This window comes from Fopius arisanus, unplaced genomic scaffold (assembly GCF_000806365.1).
Source record: "Fopius arisanus strain USDA-PBARC FA_bdor unplaced genomic scaffold, ASM80636v1 scaffold00036, whole genome shotgun sequence".
NCBI lineage: Eukaryota > Metazoa > Arthropoda > Insecta > Hymenoptera > Braconidae > Fopius > Fopius arisanus.
In genome coordinates this window covers 560,590-578,217 of record NW_011887775.1, presented here as the reverse complement: position 1 = coordinate 578,217, position 17,628 = coordinate 560,590, and the positions used below count along the sequence as shown (strand labels likewise).

Below are 17,628 nucleotides of genomic sequence, written 5' to 3'. Positions count from 1 at the left end.
ACACCACTTCCGGTGGCCTTGACTTGATAGTGGATCTGTCCGACTTCCGGGTGATTCGCGCGTTTTTATTTGAATCGTAAAATCGTCAATACTTGGGATTCTCCCAAAATTTTTATACGAATGAATGAAAAGGATTTCATCGATGATTGGATGATTCCCGGAGAGATCAAACTATAATTAATTATAATTAATGACTGACTGATTTATAATATCTGTTTCCACCTCGAGTGATAAACACCCGAAGAAAAACCCGAGGCTTCTCGAATCCAAAAATAAACCGCCCCGAGATGACTTAGAAGATGCTAGACTTCCTGCAGATGAGCGTAGGATAATCTAGAATTTTTATTTTTAATTCCGTTGAGTCTATAAAACCCGAGTCACCTGAATCCCCGTAAGTACTTTGAACCAAGCAATCCCTGAGTAACCGTGAACTCAAATCGAGTGAAGTAAAACATGTCAGCGACAGTCGTAAGTAAAATAATTCATTAACTCGAATTAATAAAAAAATTTTGCTATTCTCGTCAAGGACTCGACTGAAGGTGGCCCGACCTACGATATTCTCTCCAACGACAAAGTGGGAAGGTAAGACAGTTCATTGTCCCCGAGACGCTCCCATTTATTTCTAAATCCGCTGGTGAAATATTCTAGTCGAGTGGTCATTGACCGGCGTCCCCCCATGGCAACTCCACCGCACCATTTTCCTTTAATTACTTCTGTATTTTTAATTATTTCAATATTCCCAGGTATATGGTAGCGAGCAAAGACCTAGACCCAGGGGAGGAGATCCTGACGGAGTTGCCCTTCGTAGTCGGTCCAAAAGCCTCGACCTACCCCCTCTGCCTCTCCTGCTACACCCCCTGGCCCCCAGCCCCCGATATAATCCCCCTCTGCACCAAGTGTCATTGGCCTGTCTGTAACGAGACCTGCGAGAACGCACCACAACACCAGGAACACGAGTGCCCAGTACGTCACGCTTTCCCTCTCAAATTACCCAGGAAATTAATCCGACAGACTCCAATTAAATCTTTCGTAATTGATCTCTTCAGGTTCTCCAGGCATCGAAGGAGAGATTCAACGTGAAAGAAGCTCTAGAAGGAGAGAATCCAAATGGTCTACCCCAGTTGGAATGCATCACTCCCCTGCGACTCCTCCTGGCCTCGGAGAAATTCCCCGAGAGGTGGAGTAAAGAGGTGAAGGACATGGAGGCGCACAATAAAAAGCGGAGCCAGGGCACCCAGTGGAAGACCGACGACACGAATATCGTTAAATTCATCAGGGAGCGATTGAAATTGGCGAGATTCTCAGAGGAAGCCATTCAGACAGCTTGCGGTATCCTGGAGATCAATAGCCATGAGATCAGGACATCTGGGGGGTACGGGGCCAGAGCTCTGTATCCCATTGTCGCCCTTATGAATCACTCGTGCGTTTCTAACACTAGTCATAGCGTCCAGGGTGACGATTACAGGTAGAGGATCTCAGAAATCAGGAAAAATAGGGAGTGATTTGGGGTGAATTATGGGGATATCAATAATTTCAGGGTGAGACTGAGAACAACAGTACGAGTCCCCAAGAATGGTGAACTACTTGGAAGCTACACCCACTCCCTTCTCCCCACGATGCTGAGACAAGAGCAACTTCTTCTGGGAAAGCATTTCCAATGCGCCTGCCCCCGGTGCTCTGATCCCACAGAGCTGGGGACACACATGTCCTCCCTCAAGTGCAACAAGTGCGATAATGGAGTCGTTATTTCACTGGACTCTTTAGGTATTTCGAAATATTTTTTTAAACAACATTTATGAGGTTTAATTACTGAATTACTTACAGATCCCGAGAGCTCGTGGAAGTGCACTCACTGTGAATTCTCGACGAGTGGTGGAGCGGTGAAGAGAGTCCTCCAGATAATAAATGCCGAGGTCGAGGCAGTGGAGGCGATCACAGGCGACTATGGTCCGGATGCTATTCACCAGAGAGAGAGCATCGTGAAAAAATATCACTCGGTTCTCCATCCCCGTCACTCTTTTCTCACAATGCTAAGGTAATTATCACTCAATTATCACCTGGTGGATTTCCGGGTGAACGATTGCTACCGAGATTTCGCGATAATGCGATCGTTGACGTCCTCCAGGTACTCGTTGTCCCAGTTATATGGACGCGTGGAGGAGTACAACCTGGACGATCTCCCGGACATTGTACTGGAGCACAAAGTCGACATGTGCCGGCTGCTCCTGCAGGTGCTAGATGCTATTGAACCAGGACTCACGAGAATCCGTGGGATGACTCTCTATGAACTCCACGCGCCTCTTCTATTTCTCGCAAAGTCCCAGTGGACGGCCGGAGCTATCGACGACGCAGGGCTCAAATCCAAGATGACGGAAGCTGCGAATGTCCTAAAAGAAGCTGCCACCATCCTCATCCTGGAACCCTCCGAATCCGTGGAGGGACAGATCGCGGCCGGCGCCAGGGACGCGTTAAATCAGCTCGAGCAATCGATAAAAGATCTCTAAATCAATTAATCCAATTATTTAATTATTATCAATAATTAATTATTCATTTTCCACTGCTGTACCTTTCACAATTATAATTATATATATAAATAAAATTAAAGAATTAATAATAATAATTCACTATATATCAAATTTCCCAAAAGTAAAAAATGATAAATCAAATAAATAGTATTACAAATAGATCCAACGAATATTCTCTCTGCATTTCCTCTAAACTTAGATTAACGTGCGGCCAGAGAAAACATCAGTCTAAATATATTCCCCACGGAGTCCGTGTGATCGTCAGTCTTTCCCCATCGGTTTTATTGTAGAACTTTCCAAATGCTCATCAAGGAAATCGAGGATGAAGTGCAGAAGTGCGTGGAAGCTAGTTCTGATGAACTTGGAAGGTAAATCCCTCATATTATTTAAAAGACTTACATAATAACAATCGAGAGATCCCTCACATTATCCGCTGGTTGAAGGTATTTAACAGCCGGGAAACAGCTGTCCCCAGGTGAAGTGATCCTCCGAGAGAAACCCCTGGCAGTGGGACCAGCGGTTTTCAACAGTAATTTATTATGCTACGGTTGCCTCAGGATCGTCCCGAACCTTCCGCTCTTGGACCTGAAATTCCCCTGCAAAATCTGCGAGACCGCTATCTTCTGCAGTTCATCCTGCGAAGATCGTCGAGGTCTCCATACGACTCGGGAGTGTGAAGCATTCACGAGGTGGGGATCCCTGAAGGGCCTGAGCTGGACTGAATTCCGAGAAATACTCTTCCCACTGAGATTGTGGCTCCTCCAGGAGGCGGAGGAATCCTGGAGCGAGATTATGAGGCTCGAGGCCCACCTGGACGTCAGGAGGACGACGAAAGTCTGGAAGGACCGACAGGAAACCGTCGTCGACGTCCTGAAGAGGGTGGGACTGGCCCCAAAGGATTCCGATGAAGTTCTCCAGAGGATCTGCGGGATAATCGACGTGAACTCCTTCGAGCTTCGATCCCCGGGAACTCTCGACTCATCTCCCCTCCGAGGGCTTTATCCAAGGGCTGCCCTGATGACCCACGACTGCAGGGGCAACACTCATTTAACCGTCGACGACGACTTGAACCTGACGGTCTACGCGAGTCTCCCTATAGACAAAGGATCCCCGATTTTATTCAATTACACTTCGTCCCTCCTCGGCACCTGGGAGAGACGCGTTTTCCTGCAGGAGGGAAAATACTTTAACTGCACCTGCGCGATGTGCCAGGATCCCCAGGAGCTCGGGGCTCATCTCAGCTCCATCCTCTGCCCGCGGTGTAGAAAGGAGTTTTTAGGGGTTCCCAGGGTGAATCCCTTCGGTCGAGAGAGGAATTGGATCTGCAGGAGTTGCCAAAAGACTTTCTCGGGAAAACTTGTCCGGAGCACTTTGGATTTAGCGCAAGGGAAAATTATAAAATGCGATCAGTCCAGTGCAAAAGTATTTACTCTATTAATCTCCAGTTTCTTTCTGTTATCACTTTATCTGTGAATTTACTTCTAGGAGCTGGAGACACTGATTAAGGACCTCACGAGGACGTTCCACCCTCGCCACTCCTTATTAATGAACCTCAAGCAGAAATTATTGGGAATTTACCGAGAGGAAATCGCGAATCCTCGAGCTAGAAAGCAAATTCTGGAGAGAATGCTGGAATTATTCAAGGAGTTCGTCGAAGTGTTGGAAATCGTGGAGCCCGGTATCTCTCGATTAAAAGGTAATCCTTAATTAATTTATAACCCAAATATTAATTAATTAATTCCACACCCAGGCATAATGATGTACGAAATGCACCTTCCCATGATCATCCTGGCGAATCGAGACTACACATCCCGAGAAATATCATCAGACGAGCTAGGACATCGTCTGGAGCAAGCCGCTGGGTATTTAAAAAAGTCCCTGTCGATGCTGCTCCTGGAGCCCGCGACAAACCCCGAGGGATTACTCGCAAAAAGAGCCCTTCAAGAATATAAAACCCTCCGGCAAAATCTAGAGGACATCAGATCTCTTCCACAAGAAAAATCCATTTCAAGTTGTAAAAAAAAATCGTAATAAAAACAAGGAAGTACTGAAAGTACTATAAATTCACCATTGCGATTGTCCTTGTGGTGTATTCCAATAAAAATTCATAATTGAGACTTATTTATTTTTTGGTTTAAGGAAAACATTAATCCAATGCATTACACATACGTGTACTACAGCCTGCGCACCAATGAAACCGCGAAATTTCCTCAGTATTCCACGACCAGTGGCGACTGGTGAATGTCTGGGTGATTTTGTGCTCGTGATACAGTTGACATCAGAAATATATTTTAAATAAATAATTGTCTCCATCGAGAGCTCGCCACTAGTCTTCACATTAGACTTATCATTATTCATTAATCATCACCAAACGGTAATAAATAACAATCGATAATTCTCGTTGTTAGCATCATAACCTACAGTTTGTCAGATTTCCCTGATTTTCTGGAGATCAGAAAAAATGATTCACCAGAAATTGGTTGGCATTGGCATGCTGATTGGTCTTGCAATGGTTTTTATTTTTTCCATTCATCGAATCGAGGAGGGCCACGTGGGTGTCTACTTCAGGGTATGTAAACAACATATGATTTGTTGTTGATAATTATAAGAACGGAATTTTACATTATTTATTTGAAAATTGGATTGAAGGGTGGAGCTTTGTTGCCTAGTGTCAGCAATCCTGGATTCCACATGATGATTCCTCTCCTCACGACCTTCCGCTCGGTCCAGGTCACCCTCCAGACGGACGAAGTGAAAAATGTACCCTGTGGAACGAGCGGTGGAGTTATGATTTATTTTGATCGAATTGAAGTTGTCAATATCCTTAATCCCAGTGCTGTTTATAATATGGTGAAGAATTTCACTGCGGATTACGATCGTACCCTCATCTTCAACAAGGTCCACCACGAGCTCAATCAATTTTGCTCACTGCACAGCCTCCACGAGGTGTACATTGATCTCTTCGATCAAATCGACGAGAACCTGAAGACTGCATTACAGAGGGAATTGAATGAACTCGCTCCAGGTCTCAATATTCAGGCTGTTCGTGTCACCAAACCAAAAATTCCAGAGACCATCAGCAAGAACTACGAGCTGATGTGAGTCCCTATCAATATTTCAACGATCCTCTATAATTTATTCAGAATAACAACTTGTAGGGAAGGCGAGAAAACAAAACTCCTGATCTCCATTCAACACCAGAAGGTCGTGGAGAAAGACGCAGAGACTGATCGTAAAAAAGCGATAATCATGGCGGAGAAGGAGTCCCAGGTCGCTCAGATCCAGTACAGCCAGAGGATAAAGGAGAAGGAATCCCTCCAGCGAATGGCTGCCATCGAGGACGAGATGCATTTGGCCCGTCAGAAGAGTCGCTCTGACGCAAATCATTATCAGATGCAGAAACAGGCAGAGGCCAATCGACTTCTATTAACGAACGAATTTTTGGAGCTGAAGAAATACGAAAGCCTGGCTAACAACGCGAAAGTCTACTACGGCCAGGAAATCCCCAAGATGTTCGCCATGGGCTGCTCCATGGAATCTGCCCCGCAGACCAGTGTCAAACCGTCGGAGGAGACCAAACAGAGTTAATCATCCTCCATTATTAGACCCATTATTTCAACTCATTGTGATAATTATCTCGTTTCTCGTCTTGTACTGTGTGAAATAATTCATTATCATCCTTCATCATTCATCATATTTAAGAAATAAATATTATTTTGTATTTTTGAGTATTTTTGGTGAATCACAATTCGAGATTCGCTGAGCCGATTATCCCAAGACAGCATTCATTTTCAAAAAATTTTTTAGAGCTTTGAAATGAACCCTGATTTTTTGAAATCGTATCGTTCGCTTAGGAGATATTAATGACTTTAAAAAATAAGTTTCGTCTCTCATTTGTATTCTCCCGCGTTATAGCGCTAGTGAATGCCGAGTATATTCTGATTTGACTACAGTCTGATTCATTGAGCTGGTGTTATCACCCTCGAGTAATAAACATTGCAATTTTACTACGAAAAAAAAGGTTTACACATCTTTTTTATGGGATTTAAGGCGTATTGAAGAAAAAAGCCTCTTGACTAGTGATTTTGTTATGGAGCAGAAAGACTGCCCTGAGTGATGCAATGTCTGACTGACAGACGAGTGACTCCTGCATTCCTGAATAACAATCCTGATTAAATAAATTCCTAAAATGTCTGTGGTGAGTATATTTTTCATACGAAAATTAAATAACTCCAAGATATCGAGGTTAACCCTTTACTTTACAGGAGCTGAAGAAATTTTTGTATCAGCTGTTGACCAGTGTCGAGGGTCTTCACAGCATATTGATAACAGATCGCGATGGTGTCCCTGTGGTATCAGTGTCCAGCGATAAGGCACCAGAGCTGGCCATGAGGGCGAGTTTCCTTTCAACATTTGGAATGGCAACTGATCAGGGGAGCAAACTAGGTCTTGGAAAGAATAAAACAATTATTTGTATGTACAGTAGTTACCAGGTAAATCAATCATTTATTTCTGTCATTAACGACGCAATTAGTTCATTGTCCTCGAATATTGCGATTAAATATACTTCAGGGAATTTTTTTTAAAGAGATATTCTCGATTCAGGTGGTGCAAATGAACAAACTACCTCTTGTCGTGAGTTTTATAGCATCTCACGGCTGCAATACAGGACACATTCTCTCCCTGGAGAGCAGAATTGATCCAATCCTCAGTAATCTGAAGAACGCCGTCGTGGAAGCCTGATGGTTACCCGTCGTTCACTACGGGTGATAAAATCCTTGTGACGAAAATAAACAAAAGCGAATGTGATTCTCTGAAAACGAGACTTTCATCGAGTGTGATTTCAATCGAGTAAAAAGAAAAACTATCGGTTAAACTTGAAAAATAATCACGATAGCCTGTGCTGGCAATTGAGAAGCGCCAGGAAAATCTATATCAAACGACAACATAAATTTTACAATGGGTGTATAAAGAGAATAATTTTCAAGACTACTAATAAGATTGATTACTGAATCTGTATATTGAAAGACTATTATTAAAAATGCAAGTATACCATAAATTGAAATAATACTTTCCACAATTGCGATTCTCCGCGATTTTCTTATCCCCACAAAATTTTTCATTTTTATTTATTTCATTTTAAAGATTTTTTAGAGAAAAGGGGGGAAATTTCTTTGTCAATCATCTACAGGGGATAGGCGAGTGGTTGATTCTCCAGGGCGTCCAGAATATTCTGAGCGGCAACAGCTGACATTTCATTCCTCGTTTTGATAGTGGCAGAGCCCAGGTGCGGTACAATTTCAAAATTCGGTAGTTTCAACAATTCGTGATCGCTTGGCAGAGGTTCAGGGTCAATCACATCGACCCCCGCAGCGAATATCTTCTTCTCCTTGAGAGCTTTGAGTAAAGAGCTAGTTTGAACGACAGCTCCACGGCCCACATTCACCAGAACAGCAGTTTTTTTCATTTTATTGAAAACCGCATCATTGAAGAGTGCCCGAGTCTCGAGGGTCAGGGGCACAGCAAGGACAATGAAGTCGCTCAGCTCCAGGATATCGTCAAGAGACACGAATTCCGCCCCGAGCTCATCCCCAGCTTTTTTTCTGTTGTGCCCCGTGTACAGGAATTTTCTAACTGAAAAACCAATCAGGCGTTTCACGACCTCTTGGCCAATGCCTCCTAGACCGACTATTCCTACGGTGGAGCCTCTCAAATCGTGACCGAGAAGCCACTGGGGACCTCTTTCCATCTTTCCCCTGGAATAAATCGTTTTTTTAAATAAGTCCTGATTATTTTTTGGTAATTAACACGAGAACAATTGATTTTACTCTTCTAGAAGAGTGCGACCCTCGTGGGCCCTTCTTGCAGCATTCAGCATCAGCATCACAGCAATTTCAGCAACTGCTGCACTGAGTACCTGGGGTGTATGTCCCACCTTGATACCTCTCCTTTTAATTTCCGGAACGTCCAGGTGATCGTAACCAGCGGACATCGTCGAAACCACCTTCAGGTTGGGACCTTGAAAATTTTATCGCAATGCTCATACATAAAGTGATTCAAGTGTTTCATTATCTCACAACGTCAAAATAAAAATTTCCTACCAGCGATGTCCAGAAACTTGGAATTCACGGTCACATGTCCAGAGAGAAAAACCGCGTCATGCCCTGGGAGGGCCGCGTACACTTGCTCTATCGTGGGCTCGACGTAGGGAAGAATCGTGACATCACAACTGATAATAATAAATCATCACTGAGTCATTAAAGCTGATTAATTTCTAAATTCACAGAATTCAATCTTAAAATAGAACGTGTCAAAGCACTCGACCACAACAAACGACAACAGATAATTTTCGTAAAGTGAGATTATTTAAACTTTTCAATTCTATTGAATACCGATTGCTCTGGAAATCGGTCTATTTATTGAGGAAAATTGAATTCGAATTGCGTCACTTTAAGCTTCAATCTTGCCATGAGGAAAAAAATCCCTCGTCATAGATCGAAACGCAAATAATTCGCGCTAATGGATCTAATAATAATTTAGTATCTGGAGGCTTACGTGACTTTCAGGAGGTCGATGCCGGTTTTTGGGGTCTCGCAGCTGGTGACCAGTACTTTCGGCTTCGTCATGACTTCAACAACTGACATAATCACACGATAAGACCGACCGATAAATTCCCTATCTGAAAAAGTAAGCGAATAACTCGTGGTCTTGTTCGAAACGTTTATATAGAATGTCAGAAGAAATACGGATGTTCTGCGCAAGCGTTCCAGGAGAAACCGCTACAATAATAACTCCCCGAAAATTGAAATTAGAGGAAGTTCAGGTTTCAACCGCAGAGTTTTATTTGTCAGTACAGAGTCATTAATGAAGGGTAATGACACTGACAACTGCGTGAAAATCATTCCACCAGAACGTGATATTTTTGAAAGTTTTAAACACATTAGTGATTCCATAGATCAAGCGGAAACCAAACAGTTGCGGCGCGCCATTTCATGCCACCTCTTCGTCGTCGTGTTGTCCTGGTGATAAAAGACGTTACTTTTCTCCGAGTGACGGACAAGTTCATGTCCATTTGACCTAGTGACAGTCGTCTCCTCTAGCATGACAGAAAGTATATTTGTTAACAAATGAAAGAAATATTTTGAACATTTTAATTTCTATAGGAATTTTTCATTGGTGAAGACTTACCTGCGACGATTCCTCATTGATCAACCTGTCAACGTTGGCCTGTCATAATAACCATTGATTAGGAAGGAGTAATTACAACGTTAGATAGCACTCGAATTGACGACAATCGTCGTTCGAAACATCAGGGACTTATGCGTTTGAGGAATGTGTTGAACTGTTCTAACTTTGAAAATCCACTGGATGATGTGTGATAGACAGTATAACATGAGTATTGTGTGGAGTTTGGAGTTCCTGAGTGAATTGTAACGCTTCAGAGGTATTTCAAAACGTCGGGTACCAGGCGAACAGGAGCTTCAGTCGATAATGGATTCACTATCGCTGAATTATTTTCCATTCTTCAATTTGCAAGTGTTCCCACCAATTTTCAAAAACTTTCACTTCCATAATTGCAAAATTGAGTTGCAGAATGCATATCATGAAAGGGCGGGAATATTCCATTATTTTTTTTTGCGACGAGTGCTGGATTTCTTTTTTTCAACACCTGTTGATTTCTTTGTAGCTCTTTTGATTGCAGCAATTATAGCAGTGGCTGGGTAAATGCTCACCCTCCAAGGAAAGTAAAATGCAGGTGGTGAACTGAGGGGACGATATTTTTTCAACCAGGAAAGCATATCGCGAAAAAATAACTGTCGAGATATTCCCGTGTTTTCTGCGATTCAAAGTGATGTGTAAGCAGAAATGCTTAGATTCTATCAGGGAAACATGACCTTCGAAGAGGATTCTGATGATGATAGGTGACACTTAGGAGAGCCTGGGAGACACAATATTCCTCAAATGCTCAAAACCTGAGAATAATTAACAATTCGCTATCAATCCTCCAGTATCCAGTATAATTATAAAACAAACAACTGTAATCATCTCCTGAGCAAATAGTTTATGAGGAAGAATGAGTATTTTTTCAACGATAATCTCCATCAAGTAGAGGCTGCAAAAAAATATCGTAGATAGGAAGTTGAGGTCTCGACAATCAAGAAAAGAAACCGGAGTGCGTTGTTGACATACCGGAGAAGTCTTCGGTGAAAAAATAGAGGCAAAAAACCTCGAGCATTCGAGCCGGTTGGCGTCACCTTCTAAACTCGGTCATTGCATCACTTTGCCACATTGTTTGAACAATTACCAACACAAGAGCTCATTACACCTGCAGTTCTCTGAATCCCCTCGATTCCTCATCAATTTTCATTTTTTCTGGACCTTCTGAATTCCCCGTGAACATCTCTCGTTCTTGTTTACAAAATAAATCGACGAAGAAAAAATAAAACCGTTGGAATTGCAGTATTGGCAGCACTGTACATTCGAAAGCACCAGTGCAAAATGTTCTGAAATAGTTTAGCGTTCACCTTGAATTATTACACCGAGAGTATTCATCAGAGGTCTTTCCCATAATTGTGAGTAATTACCTCTCCTCGGGGCGCGGAATCCCTCAATTTCCTCTGATAACACCAAAGAGCCCCGACCTGTTTGGGTTTTGAGGTTACATCATGAAGAAGTCCCTATTTTTTACTGTTTTCTATTCACTGTTACGTCTGATGATGAATTATTCAATAGGTACAGGATGAAGTGGGTGTCGAAACAAATAGCTCTTCCACTGGTGATTGGAATGTCATTGACTGGTGCTTGTGTTGGAGTATTATATTTATTATACAAAAAGGTAAACTGAAAATAATTGATTGTTTATGTGATAAATTTGTAACGAAGAGATGAAGAAGTTGATGAATCACTTGTTTGATCAAGGATGGGGAGAAGAGCATTAGGTCTCGTCCCAGGAAACACCTTTACACAGCAGAGGTGAAGGTTCCAAAAGCTGCAGTTCCAGCAATAATAGGACGTGGAGGAAGTACAGTGAAAGATATTGAGAGTAGAACATCAACGAGAATTCACTTCAGCGAGGACAAACTGGAGGAGTCAGAGAGGATCTGCTACATTCGAGGTGAAATCGAGGAGACGAGATTGGCTGAGCAGATCATCCAGAATCTCATCAACAATCAGCCTGTCATCGAGGTATACGAAATGCTCGCACCACAGAAATTCTGCTCTTCTTTACTTGTTAATAGGAGAGTCGAGGTCATCCAGTCTTTCGCCAATGCCAAGATCATCATGGAGAAGTTGTACACTCGTGATCCAGGTATTCAATAAATTTGAATTATTTCACCATTTGGGAACTCATTTGGATTTTTCTTCAGATGCGAAGAGACGAGTCATTATAAAGGGAACTGCCGAGCAGATTGCAACAGCTCTGACTGAAATTCAAGAGAAACTCCGAGATTTTAATGACATGGAGGAGAAAATAAAATTGGGGCAGTCCTCAAGATCTCCACGAGGAAAAATTTCTCCGAGGAGTACAGCCAGTACCACTGGGTCTAATGAGAGTCAAGTAACACCTGGAGAAACGTCTGGAGTCAGTGGTAAATTATATTTTCAAGGAATATTCAATCCTCTGGAGGATAATCTTTTTTTATAATTAATTTTGAATTAATTCTGTTAATTGGATTATTGCAGAGGGCACGAAAGAAGTTTATGTGAGTGCGACATTCTCCCCAAGTCAATTCTGGGTCCAAGTTGTCGGCCCTGGCACTCTAGCCCTCGATGATTTGGTCAAGGCTATGACTGATTACTACAATGATGAAGAAAATCGAGAGCTCCACACTCTAATTCACGTAAGAGCTCGAGATTGAGAATTTAAATTGAAATATTTCGTTTTTTTTAATTGATTTTTTTGTGTAGATTTCGGAGGGGGAAACAGTGGCGGCTAGATTCGACTTCGACAACTGCTGGTACCGCGCCGAGATCACGTCCTCCATCGGGAATGGCCAGTACGAGGCCTTCTTCTTGGATTATGGAGATCACTCAGTAATATCTGTCACAGACATCCTCGAGCTTCGAACCGACTTCCTGAGCCTTCGCTTCCAGGCCATCGAGTTCTCTCTGGCCAACGTGAAGCCCAAGTAAGTGCTCCAATAATTGATTTCATAAATTTTATTCAGTCATTCATTTTCAAATAAACGCAAAAGGAAAATGTGCAGTTATCAGAGAATGGCGGGACAAAATAGACATTCACGATATATTTTTTATTTGGATTTAAATCACTAGCGCAATTAATTGAATTTCAAAAAAAATTGAATGCCCATTTTGTCCCAGCTTCCCTGAAAAATTATCAATTGCTCAATTCGCTGTCGTCCATATTGCTGGACTGTGACCCCCCAATGCCAGCCTCGCACGCCTCATGGAAGAGTTCAGGGTTGACCTGCTCCATGATTTTCCAGGCGAAGCTCTTATTAATATTCATGGCATTCTCCTCGCAGTAGGCGAGTCCCGCTCTCTTGAGACAGTCGGAATTAAATTCGTCAGCCATCAGTAAAAGAGACGCGACATTCTCCGGGGTGAGAGTTTCGATGAGATTTCTCTCACAGAGTTCTTTCAAACCTGTCAAAAATTTCATCATCATTATCGAGCCATATTTATTAGAGACATCCTTACCCTTGAGTCTGAATCTCTCAGCAATGGCTAGAAGTTGACTCGCTAGAAAATCGAGATTATCCACGTGATCGGTGTAAATGTATCTCAAAAGCTCCTCAGTCAATTCAGGCGAGAGATCTGTCAAGTCCAGGGTGAACCGATAGGGCATCTAAGGGGATTAAATCAATACTCTCCTCTGTTCTCATTACCTCAAAAACACGCGTGCAGAAGCGTTTCTAAATCTAGAATAACAACACCAACCAAGCAAAAATAATTCAGTTGTATTCAGCGAGCTGTTGAATAAAACAGTAAATGCATCATTAGAATTACTAGGCACACAAAATTCATAAATCATGCCATCCAAGTGAGACAAATCATTTGCGAAGCTCATGCTTCATACATTCATTACACTCTTCTCGCTGTCTCCCTGGTCAGAGTTTGGTGGATCAATTTCAATGACTGGCACTATCATATCAGCCAGTACATCACTCCTCGCCGCAATTACACTGGCGTGCACTGGAATTTCAGTGTGGGCTGAGCTTCCACCACAGGTCAACTTGGTGTCTACAGACTTGGGATGCTTCAGCAGTCTTGCCATATCCTGGAAATTAAATGCCATAAATTCCCGCTGATCTACGAACCCCCGAATGAATTGGACGGATCAATATTTCAATGAATACCTGTGCCAGACTGTTCTTCTCGACTTCACACTGAATAATCTGTATCTTCACCATCACCGATACCTCTCCGTTTTTCTTGTAATGCCGATCGACGATCGACAGGTCTCTGTACCCCAGGGAAATTATGTCCTTCGTGGTCTTAAGCTCGAGGACAGTTCTACTGACTTGGCAGAACTCCCAGTGATTGATATTGGCGTTGAATACAGCGAATTGAAATCGTATTTTTGCCTGCTCCACTTCCTCCACGGAACAGCTGAGCATATTCAGACAGAGTACAACAGGATTCGTGATCCTTTTCCCTGCAAACGGGATTTTCATCATTTTCTTTATCGAATTGAGTTTCTAAAAAAAATTCAATCTCATTGTGATCCATAAACTTGCCCTCAGGCCCCTTCCAGAACCTGATGGAGAGACTCCAGGTGCTGCGGATTCCATTGACATTCAGATCAAAGCTGGGACTATCGATAAATGTTTTCTTGGAGACTGTTTTCTTGTAGCTCTTGATGGGCCACGAGTACTTGAAGACAATATCGGAAACCGTTGGAACGAGTAACTCCATTCTGCAGTTACTAGTGCACCTGCAACAAAAAGCTTCATTAACCGTTCCCTTTCATCGGCCTTCGCATAAAAATGCGGTGAAGGCAGAAACATTCACTCGTAGATATCCAAAAAATTCCAATCAATCCCACAGAATATCCAGCAGCAACCGATAACGAATGAAAATCCCCAGGATATTATTTTTCATTGACAGTTATCGATGGGATATGGGAGAGGGATAAGTTGGTAAGAATCATTGGAAGTTCCTCCGGGGATTAAATAACGTGATCCCTCGTGCGATATGATACACCTCGTAACAAGTGCAATCCTAACTTCGAAGGGAATTGCTGGGGCAACTGGCACGCAGACAATTAAGCAACTTTTCGTGCCTTCCACTGAAAGAGTCTGCACGATATCCGAAATTAAAATCGAGCTTATCAATTCGGCTTTAGCTACTTAAAAAAAAAATTCCATTTCCCGCATTTTATTCAATAATACCGGAGTGCTTGTCTGTTGTTGTTCGAGGAGTCATAAATTATACCCAATTTGTGGTACTATCCCCCTGGCATACGACCAAGATTCCACCAGTCCTTCCGTATTGCGAGAATTTCTCTCGTTCGATTGCATCACAATTTTCGAAACTCTAAAAATTTTTACCATTCAAAATTATCCAGAGATAATTCTAGATGATGAATGGAATTACACCTGATTAAAATGTCATTGAAATTTTTAATGCTCTGATTGAGTGGCCGAGTTATCAATGGCGTGTGCATCACCGAATCAATAATAATTATTCAACGAGCTGGAGTACCATGTTCAACCCTGGGGGTGTGAAACACTGGAGTCCTTGACTTACCTCACGTGAAATCAACGATGACGAGAGATCGATAAACCAACGCGAGATTAATTACACGATGAATATTAATCACCGCGTACGTGCGACAGATTGTCAACGGAAATTGCACAGAAAGTATATTGACTTTTCCAGTCACGATTGTTGAAAATTGAACAAAAGAATTGATTTATTCATTGAAAGCAACTACTTATGAATATTTATTAATGCGTCAGTTGAATTCCACGGGGGATAAATTCCCATTTTGTTTTCTATTCTGAGTTAATCGAATGAATTTAATGAATATCAATGATAACTTTTGGAAAACTCCAGGGGACTGTTACCGATTCCTCTCCAAAGATACGACTGACTTCTTTGAGAGGTCTGTGGCTCCCGTTGTTGTAATTCTTGTTTTTCTTTGGCACGTATTGAGACAACGTAGTGTGTACTTTATAAATGGAATAGCTGCTTCGGGCAACCTACGCCAATCTATCCGTCAGGATTAATGCGACCATTGAATCAATTTAAACTGTTCTATATTCAGGATATCATTAAGTGCAACAACTCAATTTCAATGGTTTGAAATGAAAATAAATCCCTCTCCAAATTGCCCGGAGTAATTGATGTCCAGTGATTTTATTCACAAATACGATGAACAATAAATAAACAATGAAAAATCCTGTGAACTTGCTTTCCAATAAAAATCGTTGAATCTCATAAATTCAAATTTCACAAGCGATTTCATGAAACTGATCGTAAAATCGTGACGATATCAACCGGAAGTTCCCGCGAAAGCTCGTGGGACAACTGCGGAGAATCTGCACGAATCTCTAATGATTAATATGAGGGAAAAGGCCAACTCTAGCTGATTTGCTAGAGCCATTGTGGTGTATTCACCGGGGAAATCTTGTATGCATTATTCATCAAGTCCATGGTGACTCGATTTATTCCCTCAGTAGGTATTGATTGAGCTGTGATTGATACAACTCCTGAATTATTAATGCAAAATTATTAATCACAAAGGATGAATTGATCATTGAAATTCTCCTAATGACAATTCCCCGTTCAGTAATCCAGGAACTCTAGTCAACGAAATTATTCGGTTAATTTCACAGAGATGAGGAGTGGAGCCAAGAGGCGTGCGACAGATTTGAGGAATTGGTACATTCTGCCCAGTGGAAGGTGCTAATTACCAAAGTCCGTGGTTTCAAGGAACGTGCCTTGGGTCAGGGAATGTCCAGGAGGGAAGGATCACCCATTCCTAGTGTTGATTTATTCGATAGGAATGATAATCTGGTAATTAATTCTGGAATTGTGATCATTTATTCATTTTTTTATTTGTTTATATAATTTTTTAATAGGATGTGAATATCGGAAAGCAACTGGTGATGGAGAATTTGGCAGTACCAATCGAAGACAGTTGGTCAGCTGCCAGTTCAACTCTATCGTTATCCAGACCAAGTCAGGACAGTTCGAGCCCCACGTCATTAAAATCTCCTCTGCCCCCGAGATCCCATAAAATAATACCAGATAAACAGCCTGAAGTCATCGAAGAGATCGATTTGATTACTCCTAAGGTATTTCTGTAATTCGATTATTTTTTCTCATCGCTGGGGAATTTTTGTCGTTCTTTTTATTCGGTATTCCTTGATTACTTCAGAAACAGAGGGTCCCCGTCGAGGAAGTCGATCTCGTGACACCAGTGAAGGATTCTACAGCAAATTTAATCAAGTCTGAAGGCCAGTCGACGTACACCAATGGAAATGAACAAAAATTGATTTCAAATTCCCAGTGGAACTCCAGGAACGCACCTGTTCCAGCAGGCTACGAGGCCGATGACGATGAGGACGATAGCCTCGAGATGTTCTAGAGTGTACAAATCAAATCGATACCTCATTGACATTCTATCACACCTCGCTGGACGAGAGAAAAACTATTAAAAGTTGACATCGCTAGTTCAGAGTTTATAGTTCCGAGTTTCCTTCCTCGTATTCTAGTTTCCTCGATAACAAGTATGTGACTTGCGTCAGGAAGTTAATCTCTTCTCGCTGAGTTCTGCAAAGACCTGTCACGTTCATGATAAAAAGTAAATATTTGCTTTTTCCATTTCGCACGAGATTTATTTTCGGTTGGAGGAGTTATGCAACGAAATCGTTTAGGTTGTGTTCTATCTCATTAGTTTATTTTTCACTCATACTCAAATTTATTCATTTTTATTTTCAATGGCCATCGAGGATCGAGATTTCTACGAGAACTCATCGAAACAAGACTTGTTAATCGTTAGTACAAAATGTTAAAGCTAATATTTTCTGTACAGTTGAGTCATTTAAAAAAAGCGAAAAAGCTTCATTTCTTTATTTTGATTTTCATTAAACTCAAAGATGACTATTTTTATAAAAAAGAAAACATTGCT

The 17,628-nt window shown here is 41.9% G+C and overlaps 7 protein-coding genes across 9 annotated transcripts; 5 read left to right on the top strand and 2 right to left on the bottom strand.

The window, feature by feature from the left end:
• Positions 1 to 10: 10 nt before the first annotated feature.
• Positions 11 to 2,567, top strand: SmydA-3 (SET and MYND domain containing, arthropod-specific, member 3). The gene is made up of 7 exons (XM_011304045.1): positions 11 to 468; positions 527 to 582; positions 744 to 963; positions 1,047 to 1,465; positions 1,538 to 1,764; positions 1,825 to 2,035; positions 2,126 to 2,567. The coding sequence occupies exons 1-7, from the start codon at positions 454 to 456 to the stop codon at positions 2,502 to 2,504; spliced, it is 1,527 nt and encodes a 508-aa protein (XP_011302347.1). The 5' UTR covers positions 11 to 453; the 3' UTR covers positions 2,505 to 2,567.
• A 207-nt stretch (positions 2,568 to 2,774) lies between these two features.
• LOC105266124 (protein msta, isoform B) lies at positions 2,775 to 4,633 on the top strand. Its single transcript, XM_011304044.1, has 4 exons — positions 2,775 to 2,893; positions 2,969 to 3,947; positions 4,011 to 4,221; positions 4,276 to 4,633. Exons 1-4 carry the CDS (start codon positions 2,826 to 2,828, stop codon positions 4,554 to 4,556), a joined length of 1,539 nt encoding a protein of 512 aa, XP_011302346.1. The 5' UTR covers positions 2,775 to 2,825; the 3' UTR covers positions 4,557 to 4,633.
• Positions 4,634 to 4,752: 119 nt separating this feature from the next.
• On the top strand, positions 4,753 to 6,372 carry LOC105266123 (erlin-1-like). Its single transcript, XM_011304043.1, has 3 exons — positions 4,753 to 5,094; positions 5,175 to 5,623; positions 5,684 to 6,372. The coding sequence occupies exons 1-3, from the start codon at positions 4,987 to 4,989 to the stop codon at positions 6,111 to 6,113; spliced, it is 987 nt and encodes a 328-aa protein (XP_011302345.1). The 5' UTR covers positions 4,753 to 4,986; the 3' UTR covers positions 6,114 to 6,372.
• A 109-nt stretch (positions 6,373 to 6,481) lies between these two features.
• Lamtor3 (Late endosomal/lysosomal adaptor, MAPK and MTOR activator 3) lies at positions 6,482 to 7,584 on the top strand. Its single transcript, XM_011304041.1, has 3 exons — positions 6,482 to 6,723; positions 6,791 to 7,018; positions 7,131 to 7,584. The coding sequence occupies exons 1-3, from the start codon at positions 6,715 to 6,717 to the stop codon at positions 7,266 to 7,268; spliced, it is 375 nt and encodes a 124-aa protein (XP_011302343.1). The 5' UTR covers positions 6,482 to 6,714; the 3' UTR covers positions 7,269 to 7,584.
• Positions 7,522 to 9,275, bottom strand: LOC105266122 (glyoxylate reductase/hydroxypyruvate reductase-like). Its single transcript, XM_011304042.1, has 4 exons — positions 9,081 to 9,275; positions 8,627 to 8,754; positions 8,354 to 8,543; positions 7,522 to 8,281 (listed from the first exon to the last, which is right to left on the bottom strand). Exons 1-4 carry the CDS (start codon positions 9,167 to 9,169, stop codon positions 7,711 to 7,713), a joined length of 978 nt encoding a protein of 325 aa, XP_011302344.1. The 5' UTR covers positions 9,170 to 9,275; the 3' UTR covers positions 7,522 to 7,710.
• Positions 9,276 to 9,613: 338 nt separating this feature from the next.
• papi (tudor and KH domain containing protein papi) lies at positions 9,614 to 17,619 on the top strand. The gene is made up of 9 exons (XM_011304040.1): positions 9,614 to 11,098; positions 11,259 to 11,361; positions 11,445 to 11,835; positions 11,894 to 12,115; positions 12,210 to 12,367; positions 12,435 to 12,655; positions 16,331 to 16,511; positions 16,577 to 16,792; positions 16,876 to 17,619. Exons 2-9 carry the CDS (start codon positions 11,266 to 11,268, stop codon positions 17,083 to 17,085), a joined length of 1,695 nt encoding a protein of 564 aa, XP_011302342.1. The 5' UTR covers positions 9,614 to 11,098; positions 11,259 to 11,265; the 3' UTR covers positions 17,086 to 17,619.
• LOC105266119 (speckle-type POZ protein) lies at positions 12,672 to 15,962 on the bottom strand. Of its 3 annotated transcripts, none has more exons than XM_011304037.1 (6): positions 15,560 to 15,962; positions 14,228 to 14,424; positions 13,847 to 14,145; positions 13,567 to 13,767; positions 13,188 to 13,335; positions 12,672 to 13,133 (listed from the first exon to the last, which is right to left on the bottom strand). In XM_011304037.1, the coding sequence occupies exons 2-6, from the start codon at positions 14,403 to 14,405 to the stop codon at positions 12,865 to 12,867; spliced, it is 1,095 nt and encodes a 364-aa protein (XP_011302339.1). In that variant the 5' UTR covers positions 14,406 to 14,424; positions 15,560 to 15,962; the 3' UTR covers positions 12,672 to 12,864. The 3 variants fall into 3 exon arrangements, with proteins under 3 accessions (XP_011302339.1, XP_011302338.1, XP_011302340.1); XM_011304036.1 differs by having other exon boundaries at positions 15,240 to 15,960; XM_011304038.1 differs by having other exon boundaries at positions 13,576 to 13,767; positions 15,240 to 15,958.
• Positions 17,620 to 17,628: the final 9 nt, after the last annotated feature.

What these genes read in the sequence shown, in the direction of transcription:
- SmydA-3 (XM_011304045.1), top strand. An exon ending in ACCAGGAACACGAGTGCCCA is followed by an intron (nt 964 to 1,046) that starts GTACGTCACGCT and finishes TGATCTCTTCAG; the next exon opens with GTTCTCCAGGCATCGAAGGA. An exon ending in GTCCAGGGTGACGATTACAG is followed by an intron (nt 1,466 to 1,537) that starts GTAGAGGATCTC and finishes CAATAATTTCAG; the next exon opens with GGTGAGACTGAGAACAACAG.
- papi (XM_011304040.1), top strand. Translation starts at nt 11,266, where the DNA reads ATGAAGTGGGTGTCGAAACAAATAGCTCTTCCACTGGTGATTGGAATG. An exon ending in AGAAACGTCTGGAGTCAGTG is followed by an intron (nt 12,116 to 12,209) that starts GTAAATTATATT and finishes GGATTATTGCAG; the next exon opens with AGGGCACGAAAGAAGTTTAT. An exon ending in AGCTCCACACTCTAATTCAC is followed by an intron (nt 12,368 to 12,434) that starts GTAAGAGCTCGA and finishes TTTTTTGTGTAG; the next exon opens with ATTTCGGAGGGGGAAACAGT.
- Lamtor3 (XM_011304041.1), top strand. An exon ending in GTATGTACAGTAGTTACCAG is followed by an intron (nt 7,019 to 7,130) that starts GTAAATCAATCA and finishes TTCTCGATTCAG; the next exon opens with GTGGTGCAAATGAACAAACT.
- LOC105266119 (XM_011304037.1), bottom strand. Translation starts at nt 14,405, where the DNA reads ATGGAGTTACTCGTTCCAACGGTTTCCGATATTGTCTTCAAGTACTCG. An exon ending in AGAAGAACAGTCTGGCACAG is followed by an intron (nt 13,768 to 13,846) that starts GTATTCATTGAA and finishes TTTAATTTCCAG; the next exon opens with GATATGGCAAGACTGCTGAA. An exon ending in TGAGAGATTCAGACTCAAGG is followed by an intron (nt 13,134 to 13,187) that starts GTAAGGATGTCT and finishes AATTTTTGACAG; the next exon opens with GTTTGAAAGAACTCTGTGAG.
- LOC105266124 (XM_011304044.1), top strand. Translation starts at nt 2,826, where the DNA reads ATGCTCATCAAGGAAATCGAGGATGAAGTGCAGAAGTGCGTGGAAGCT. An exon ending in GCGATCAGTCCAGTGCAAAA is followed by an intron (nt 3,948 to 4,010) that starts GTATTTACTCTA and finishes ATTTACTTCTAG; the next exon opens with GAGCTGGAGACACTGATTAA. An exon ending in CGGTATCTCTCGATTAAAAG is followed by an intron (nt 4,222 to 4,275) that starts GTAATCCTTAAT and finishes TTCCACACCCAG; the next exon opens with GCATAATGATGTACGAAATG.
- LOC105266122 (XM_011304042.1), bottom strand. Translation starts at nt 9,169, where the DNA reads ATGTCAGTTGTTGAAGTCATGACGAAGCCGAAAGTACTGGTCACCAGC. An exon ending in CAAGTTTCTGGACATCGCTG is followed by an intron (nt 8,544 to 8,626) that starts GTAGGAAATTTT and finishes AAAATTTTCAAG; the next exon opens with GTCCCAACCTGAAGGTGGTT. An exon ending in GGTCGCACTCTTCTAGAAGA is followed by an intron (nt 8,282 to 8,353) that starts GTAAAATCAATT and finishes GATTTATTCCAG; the next exon opens with GGGAAAGATGGAAAGAGGTC.
- LOC105266123 (XM_011304043.1), top strand. Translation starts at nt 4,987, where the DNA reads ATGATTCACCAGAAATTGGTTGGCATTGGCATGCTGATTGGTCTTGCA. An exon ending in ACGTGGGTGTCTACTTCAGG is followed by an intron (nt 5,095 to 5,174) that starts GTATGTAAACAA and finishes ATTGGATTGAAG; the next exon opens with GGTGGAGCTTTGTTGCCTAG. An exon ending in AGCAAGAACTACGAGCTGAT is followed by an intron (nt 5,624 to 5,683) that starts GTGAGTCCCTAT and finishes AACAACTTGTAG; the next exon opens with GGAAGGCGAGAAAACAAAAC.